Consider the following 8,795-nt stretch of genomic DNA (forward strand, 5'->3'; position numbering starts at 1 on the left):
GCTGGCTCCTACAAGCGCCACACACGCACGCCAGGCCTTGTTTGCATCTCAATCTGAGTAAACGGATACGGCGTGCCAGGTAAGGATAAGGATCTTACGGCCAGGAATCTCTGGCTGACCGGCGCGGCCCCAAATCATGAACCGAGCCGCTTGTCGCAGCCTGGCCTTCTCCACATGTTCCGTGGAATATCGCTGCTCGTCGGACTGCGAGCTGCGCTGATGAATACAGCGAACAGGCGCTGAATAATCGGACAATGTGGGAGCACAAGTGAGTGACCAGTTGGATTCCTCAGCCAGGCGCCTTAGGCAGCCGCGGAATTAGGACGGTGGGCAGCCGGATTTACACAGAGTCGCAGTATTTGCAGATGACTCTACCCCCTGAGAGAGCAGCAGAAACCACAAAGCGAGAACGAGAATAGCCAGACCGAAGAATACAGTTACTAGTACTAGTAATAGGGCGAAGAAGGGGAAAGCGCCCACCTCCAAGATCTCGCAATGACACCCAGATGCCGCTCGTGGCTGGGGTCCCAGGCCAAATGGCTGAGGCTAGCTGAGCTGAGCTGTCTTGGAAGACACACCGGGTCGAGCACTCATCCGGGGTGGATCTCGGCCGCCTCAGCGAGACACTGCAAGACAGGCGCTGCGTATGCCACACAGCCTTAGAGCCGGGTCATCAAATCGCAGATTTCTATCTCCGATTTCAAAGCTCGGCACACGCTTCGACTTGGGCACGGACGGGTGGTCCCACCATTATACGAATGGAGGCAAACACGACTGCTAGTCTGCGCTTGGGATGGATCGCAACATATCAGTCTTCGGCAAATGAAACGCTTCACTGCTATCTCTTCCGTCGCTCATTTCCACAGTGCGAGGCCTCCAGACCTTGAACACTTGTGACAGATAACAAAGCACCCAAGATGCACTGCAACTCTGGCAGTTTCCCTTGGCAACGTGCGTCTTCAACTGGGGCCAACTCACAAGGGGGACAGCCAGCTGGGCTGGAGCGCATTCGCCGCGATCCAGCCGCACAAAACGTTTCCTCTTTTTAGAGCAGTACCCGCAGCGGAAAGGCGACTCATAGGCCCAGTCGTATGTCGCTATTTCAACGACTTCGAAAAAAAACGGAGCTGCCGGTGACCATGTGCCGAGTCCGGTTTGTTATATCCGAATGGTGCCAATACTGGTAGCTTCGAGTCCGCGGCCGGGGGCCCATTAAACCCGACGCGCGAGGATGGGGGCAACTAGGCAAAGGACCATGCAACGCCAGCAACGTGGGAGGAAAAAAAAAAGAATGTAAATACGGCGGTGGCGCTCTTCGTCCCCCAGTCTCATCTGGCTCCTTTTCGCCTCGTGGTACCAGGACAAAATAGCCGCCCTCTTAGCCTCGAGGGAGCTTCGAGAACGAGAGCAGCAGCAGAGACGCCGAATTTTCAAAGAAGCCGAGTCACAGCAATCTCAACGAAGGCGGTTTAACTGTATCTAACCTCCTATAATACAACTCAGCCCTGAAATGAAGAAAGGACCGAATTATCCTTGACAACTCAATAAAGCTTAAAACTTGTCCCAGAGACAACAGTTTTTCATCCACTACAAGTTCTGAAAGAACGCAGAAAGGTGTTTCAATCTTTGCCATCATCTTCCGCCCACCATGGGTGCCCTCCACCGCATTCTGTCGGTACCGGTCAACAAGCCGTATCGCACACACGACCTCCAGTACAATGAGCCTCCGTTCCTGAACGAAGATGGCTACGTCGACTTTGCCCCCGATGATATCGAGAATCCTCGAAACTGGTCCATGAGGCGCCGTTTCTACATCACAATGTCGACCGTCTTACTAGTCATGAACGCCACTTTCGCCTCCAGTTCGCCCAGTGGTTGTTTCCCGTCCATCGCAGAATGGTTTCACGTCTCAGAGGAGGCTGCCGGCCTGACCATCACTCTCTTCCTGCTCGGTTACTGTGCCGGTCCTCTCATCTTCGCTCCCATGAGCGAACTTTACGGTCGCCGCTGGATCTTTTACATCACCTTTAGCATATACCTGGCATTCAACTTCCTCTGCGCCTTTGCTCCCAACTTTGGCAGTCTCCTCGTCGGTCGATTTCTTTCAGGCACTTTCGTTTCCGCCGCCCTCAGTAACGGCCCTGGTGTCTTGGCCGATCTATGGAACCCGGTACAGCGTGCCAACGCTATGGGAGGCTTCTCAGCAACGCTTTGGATCGGACCCTCACTCGGTCCAGTTATTGCAGGCTTTCTCCAGCTCAAGAAGGACTGGCGATGGAGCTTCTATGTCCTTCTCATGCTTGGTGGTGCCTCGTTCTTCCTCATGCTAACCATCCCCGAGACCCACGGTCCGACTGTCCTGCGCCACAAGGCTCGACGAATCCGCAAGGCTCAGATTCCCGGCTATGAGAACGTCAAGGCTCAGATTGAAGACAATAACCTCGGCGTCGTTGGCGTTTACAAGGTCGCCCTAACTCGCCCATGGATCATCCTCTTCGACCCAGTCTCCTTCCTCATTGCCATCTATCTATCCGTGGTCTACACTTTGCTCTACATGCTCTTCACAATCTATCCCATTGTCTTCCAGGAGAAGCGCGGTTGGAATGCCGGCGTTGGCGAGCTTCCCTTGCTTGGCACTGTTTTGGGAGCCGTTCTCGGCGGTGTTATTGTCCTCTTCGACACTCGTCGTCAACAGAAGAAGATTGATACTGGCAAAAAGCAAATGCACGAGTTCACACCTGAAGACCGTCTCCCTCTGGCCATTGTTGGTGCCATCACTTTCGCAGGTGCCATGTTCTGGTTCGCTTGGACTGCTGAATTCAAGTATGTGTTTCCCTCCCCCTTCAGTTCTACATCGCTATGCCATTTACCTCATATGAACAAAATCAACTAACAATCCATTCCTCTAGCTCCGTCCACTGGATCGTCCCCACAATCGCCGGCGGCTTCCTCACCACCGCCCTCCTGCTCCTCTTCGTCGGCTTCTTCAACTACCTCGTCGACACCTACCTCATGTACGCCGCCTCCGCCATCGCCGCAAACACAATCATGCGATCCGCCTGCGGTGCCGCCGCCCCTCTCTTCACCGTGCAAATGTTCCACGCCCTCGGCGTCGGCGGCGGTGGCTCTCTCGTCGGAGGTGTCGCCGTCCTCCTTTCCGTCATCCCCTTCCTCTTCTACAAGTACGGAGCCGCCATCCGAGCCCGCAGTCGCTTCAACCCCAAAAAGGCCTCCAAGCCTCCTGCCAAGACGGATGTGGAGGCAAACCCCGTTGTTCTGGAAGACCCCAACGAGGGCGAATCGGGGGATACCTCATCAGAGTCCTCTGGCTCGAGCACTATCGGTGCTGACGAGACCGGAGAGAAGCCTTCCGAGAAGGAGCATTCTGGTCTCAAGCCAGAAGCAGCTCACACACAGACAGAAGCGTCTGCTTCTACAGAGAAGGTGAAGTCAGAAGAGGCATGAGCCTGAAAGAATAATGATACGATAAAGAGAAAGAGGAAACGAAAATAAAGGTATAGCATATTGGCTTTATGAGCGTCACTTAGGGAATATTGTAATAGACAGCGGCATCTCCATTCTTGGACATATACGGGGGCATATAGCGGTTAATGATGTCTACTTGTTTGGAATTTATGCATCATTGCATTAGCATGAGCTGAATTGATTTGGTTCTGTGTCTTAGGGAAAGCATGAAGATAGCTTCTTGCTACTTATCATCCTTTTGTAGCGGCCAAGATTCAAGAGCAGTATTGAAATATAGTTATTAATTATTATTCTATAATCGCTATCTGTAATCCTACTACCAATAGTTAGTTGTGATGCTTAGGTACAGATACACAATGCTTCCAAGCTCCAAATGCCATTCTCAGCCTTTAAACGGCGGCCGCCTTGGGCTTCGCAACGACGTCGTTGTTCACCATGTCCACCATTTCCTGAGTGACGCTGGAAATATTTGTTGCCGCAGAAATGCTCATTCTTCGGAAATGCTCCTCGTCTCGTTCCCGGCGCGTGACGTATCCAGGCGGAACCCAGCTGCGGCTCTCCCATGGATAGAGGCCGTGGATACTGTACATGATATCCACGCTTTCTAAACTTAGTAACGTCGACTCGTACAGGAAAAAGTAGACCAGAGCTCCGGCAATGAGGTTGGCGCTGGCTAGAACAAATCCAAACCTGAAATCTATGCTTCTGGCAGCCTCTGGAGTGAGAACCCCAATCATGACTATACATAAGCGTTAGCCATAAAGATTCTTCATTTAAAAGGTAATGCGGGCGCAAATAACTTGGCAGTCGCCTTACAGTTACCGAGCCAGTTGGAGGCCGTGGCCAACGCAGCTTGTTTTGCGCGTGTCCGAAGGGCAAACGTTTCACCCATGACTAGCCAAGCAATGGGACCCCAAGTTGCTGCAAAAGACGCGATGAACATACAAGCAGACATGATCATGAAAATGGGGGGTCCCGGTAACTGCTCGCTGCTTTTCGCCATAAAGGTACCCCAAGAAGCAAAGACCAACAGACAGGCGGCCTGCCACAATGCACCCAACACAAGGGGACGTCGACGACCCCACCAATCGACCATCCAGACGGCGATGAATGTCGTACAAACGTTGACAGCGCCAAGGACCAACTGAGTTATGAAAGGGTTATTGATTCCGGCAGAATAAAAGATCGATGGGCCATAGTAGAAGAAGTAATTAATGCCCGTCCATTGCTGCAGAAAATGAATGCCCATGCCTAACAAGGTACGATAGAGAGTCTTGGGGACTTTGGCTCTGCACGAGAAGCACTCGCGCCACGAAGCAGTACCGCTTTGGCGTTCCAAAGCCAAAATCTCTCGCATCTCATGAATGTCGTTTTCAACAATGACATTCTCAGGATCACGAGCCTTGCCTCTCAGCCGCGACAGCGCTCGGCGGGCACGTTCCTAGTCTTCCCTGCCGGCAAACCATCTCGGTGACTCTGGTACAAGGAGAATACCAAATCCAAGGGGCAGCGAAAAGACAGCACCCAGACCAATGACGAGACGCCATGCAAACCCCTGATTCTGGTATTTGCTCATCAAGAAGCATACCAAGTTGCCGATTAGAATGCCAATGGTAATGAGTAGTTGATAGGAGGTGACAACTGCTCCGCGAATCTCGCGAGGAACGCACTCTGATTGGAACATGGGAACTCCAACAGAAAGATTGCCGATACCAAGGCCCGCGACAAACCTGCCCGAACTGACGTGTATCCAGCTGTTCACTGCAGTGATCTGAACAATATCTCCTGCAACGAAGAAGAGTACACCGAGAGCAATGCTCTTTCGTCGACCAAGCCAATCAGCAGAACTGGGCGGGCGTTGATTAGGAAAAAGAAAACTCCAGACAAATTGACCAGGGGCTAACTTACTATGCGCCCAGTAGGGAGCCCGCAAGACAGCCGACACTCATCAGAGAAACGATTAGAGACATTGCCAGGTCCCCATCTACAAATTTGTTGAAGTTGTCAAAAAGCAAGATGCCAGAGATCTGCCCGATATCGTAGCCGAAGAGGAAGCCGGCAATAGACGTGATGACAACAAGGAGCAGGGTATCGAAGCCGCAGGTAGCGCCTTTGATGGTGATGGACCTGGGGACAAGAACAAGTATTTTGTCAGCATGAAAAGAACAAAGAGAGGAAAAGATAGATGCCTCAGGGCTGCACACCTGTGGCCAAACATGGCGTCAAGCGTGCAACAAGGGGCCAGCCAAAGTGTGACATGCAGCAAGATGAATGAAGAGCAGCAAAGAGACTAGAAGAAGATCAAGTGTAACGAGTATTGCTAACTCTGTATCTTAGCCCATAAGCGATTGATGCTCGTGGAAGATGGGAGAGCTGGCCCAGTGGATGAATGGGCTGTAAAAATGTCAGTTGGCGCTGCCAACAAAGATTATACGCCAACGAAGCGGCAGACAGTATAGTCTGTGGATATAGTCTGTGGAAAAGATGCAGGACAAGACGGGAAGTCATTCTACAGTTTTTTTCTTGTTTATTCCAGCCACATTCACTAAGAAGGCAGGTTATTGGGTGATTTGGAGAGTAGCAGGTCGTATAAGGAAGTCGTTATGGGCGTTGAAAGCGCATCTCGCCTCAGGGGCTCCTTATCTAATCTCTCTGATCATTGGCAAGATAGGCTGCTGCACCGAGCACGTGGTTTTTGCTTTGTTTTTGTTTTTGACTTTCATTACCAAGTCAGCTGCACTTCACCTTCATCTGCCAGGCAAGTACCTTCCCGCTACAAGGGGCAAGGCAGCATCTGACTGGCGACTTGTTCATTCAACGGCTTTCATTTTCTTTTATCAAATACTCGTAAGTTATCATTCTTGTTGCAGAGTCACTCTCTAGAGATGAGTCATGTACTGACTTAACAATCTATTCTGCTAAGGCATATTTTGGCATCTTTATTCTATTAGCAACCAGCACAGTCTCGAGGTTTCTGAACAAGTCACGTCACGCAAAAGGCAGCACTTTTGCGTATCTGACCACCAAGGAAGAATACCAGCAGCATTTCCACAGCACGGAGCATCGAGTTCCATATCACGCTCTGCTTCGATAGTTGGAAGTACTAGCACTCAAGCTCGAACGACTCCTTGAGATTAACAGGTTGCACATTTGTCTGCTCAAGCATACATACATCATTTCCAAGCTTCTGCCATGGAATCCATCACCGAGTTCCCGCTCTTCCGTCATCTCCCACCCGAGATACGGATCAAGATATGGAAATTTGTGCCACAGCCTACTCGTGTGATCGGACTGTTGCCTCCCGTGTCTACGTGGTATCAACAATACTCCCAAGATATGCCTCGTGACAGCGATGGCCGAGAACTTTCCCCTGATGAGCACGCCTATGATTACCGCTATGTTGTTCAACCTCAAAGGCATGCCATATTCTCGCTTCTTCACGTGAATCGAGAGGCTCGCGCAGTTTGGCTATCGCAATTTTTCCAGCCACCTCGTCAGAGTCAAATCGAAGAACTCAACATTCAATTTGGTACTCCCTTTATCAACTACGATACGGACATCTTCACTATCTATGATGGCTGGCCACTGGATGGACTCGAGAACGGCATCGCGACAGGTAGCAGAGTCGTTGATGGCTTCATTGGTCTCGAGCGCTCGCGCATACGCAACATCGCGGTCTGTGAGTTCCCAAGACTGATTGAGCGTGTGACCAGTGCCATCTCGATAAACACGCTGCCAAATTTGGAGGTGTTTACGATACTCTCAATGGGACCCTGTGTCTTCAGCCCATTCAAACCAAAACTGGTTCGAGATGGACTCGGTTTAATAGTTCTCAAGGGATACGAGATGCTTGTAGCTGATGTGCAACGGACCTCTTGCGAAATACATCATCTATCGACAGATATAGTCCGGAGCCATAGTTTCTTTAATCACGCGAGGGTGTTTCACCCTGGATCATCATTATACCCACTTCAAGGACATCAGAATCATCTCCGATCTTGGTTGTGGCACGAGATGCAAGCAAAAAACCTGGACAAAGCCGCTGGCCAAATTGCCGGATTATGGTGGTCATGGTTGGGCTACATGCTTGACAATGAAGACGAAGGTGAAGAAAAGACTTGTCCTTTGACGCTAGATGGCTGCGGTGAGGAAGGACACTCAAAGAGAGAAATGCGAGAATAGAAACCTCCTTTCCTCATGGACTACAAGCTGCTCTACGTTGATTTCTTGCAAGAGATTTTGAAGAGAGGTAATATCATATGTTGATTTGTAGCAGAGCCATGTTATTACGGAAATTTACCGGTGGCATCATGCATAGGATCGTGGGTGGGGTTTCAATCCGGGCTAGCTTTTTATTTACTAGACGGTCCATCACGCAATATTACTATTGTTTCCTAAACTCGCATCTTCCTGAATTGTTGTTTTACGCGCCCAAGTTGAAGCTAAACTTTGATAGCGAGTCCACAAAAACTCTACTTCCTGTGATACAATGCCTCTTCAACTCGAGGATATGACATTCAAAGATGGCGCAGCCTATGCCCACACATACATCACCTCCTTCCAGAGCAACGCCTACTCCAGAGCTTCCTTCGCAGACCAGACTTTCGATCAGCGGGTTGCGGGTGTTATCCGTCGTTGGCCGAAGAACTATGGTCAGACGCTTGTTGCTTACAAAAAGGTCATCGACACAGATACAGGAGAGCTAGTCGGCTGGGTTAAGATAGGATTTGAGAACACTGACATTGACCCGAAACTATTTGCTCCTACAGGCATGTACAGTGACTTTCCCTCTGGATTCCCTCTGGATTTTCATCACTAATTGTAACAGATATACCGGACGACACTGAGGCCGAAGTTGTCACCCAACCGACCTCACCCCCAAAGGTTCAAAATACTCCCACTTCCAGGTCTGACTTTATAAGAAGAGCCGAGGCGGCGCGGGCGCGAGATCTGGGCAATCGACCTGCCATCGGTATGTCTCAAGCTACCTTTCTCTCACGTTTGATGAATATATGCCAAGCATAAGAGTTAACTTTATTGCAGTTGTATACTTGTGCGGAACACATCCCAAAGCGCAGCGGCGTGGTGCCGGAAGCTTGGTGATGGCCTGGGTAACTGAGCTGGCGGATCGAAAAGGCCTCGCCTGCTGGGTGACTAGTTCGGAGATTGCTGTGCCCTTGTACAAGAAATTTGGCTTTGTTGTAGCTGAAGAGATTACCGTGCCGCTGCCTGGGGACGATATTGGTGGAGAGACTTATACGCATACGTGTATGCTTCGTGAGCCTAAGACATTGGAAGTGGTTGTTTGA

General features: G+C 50.5%; 4 protein-coding genes across 4 annotated transcripts; 3 read left to right on the top strand and 1 right to left on the bottom strand.

Moving 5' to 3' along the window:
* Positions 1–1,648: 1,648 nt before the first annotated feature.
* On the top strand, positions 1,649–3,465 carry TGAM01_v204143 (hypothetical protein; the record flags this gene model as incomplete). Its single annotated transcript, XM_018800697.1, has 2 exons — positions 1,649–2,823; positions 2,910–3,465. 2 exons carry the CDS (start codon positions 1,649–1,651, stop codon positions 3,463–3,465), a joined length of 1,731 nt encoding a protein of 576 aa, XP_018666162.1.
* A 410-nt stretch (positions 3,466–3,875) lies between these two features.
* TGAM01_v204144 (hypothetical protein) lies at positions 3,876–5,704 on the bottom strand (the record flags this gene model as incomplete). Its single annotated transcript, XM_024549356.1, has 5 exons — positions 3,876–4,225; positions 4,303–4,888; positions 4,970–5,333; positions 5,395–5,613; positions 5,691–5,704. 5 exons carry the CDS (start codon positions 5,702–5,704, stop codon positions 3,876–3,878), a joined length of 1,533 nt encoding a protein of 510 aa, XP_024405941.1.
* A 974-nt stretch (positions 5,705–6,678) lies between these two features.
* On the top strand, positions 6,679–7,668 carry TGAM01_v204145 (hypothetical protein; the record flags this gene model as incomplete). Its single annotated transcript, XM_024549357.1, has 1 exon — positions 6,679–7,668. One exon carries the CDS (start codon positions 6,679–6,681, stop codon positions 7,666–7,668), a length of 990 nt encoding a protein of 329 aa, XP_024405942.1.
* A 307-nt stretch (positions 7,669–7,975) lies between these two features.
* On the top strand, positions 7,976–8,795 carry TGAM01_v204146 (hypothetical protein; the record flags this gene model as incomplete). Its single annotated transcript, XM_018800700.1, has 3 exons — positions 7,976–8,264; positions 8,315–8,458; positions 8,530–8,795. 3 exons carry the CDS (start codon positions 7,976–7,978, stop codon positions 8,793–8,795), a joined length of 699 nt encoding a protein of 232 aa, XP_018666165.1.

This window comes from Trichoderma gamsii, assembly GCF_001481775.2.
Source record: "Trichoderma gamsii strain T6085 chromosome Unknown Scaffold_11.2, whole genome shotgun sequence".
Taxonomy (NCBI): domain Eukaryota; kingdom Fungi; phylum Ascomycota; class Sordariomycetes; order Hypocreales; family Hypocreaceae; genus Trichoderma; species Trichoderma gamsii.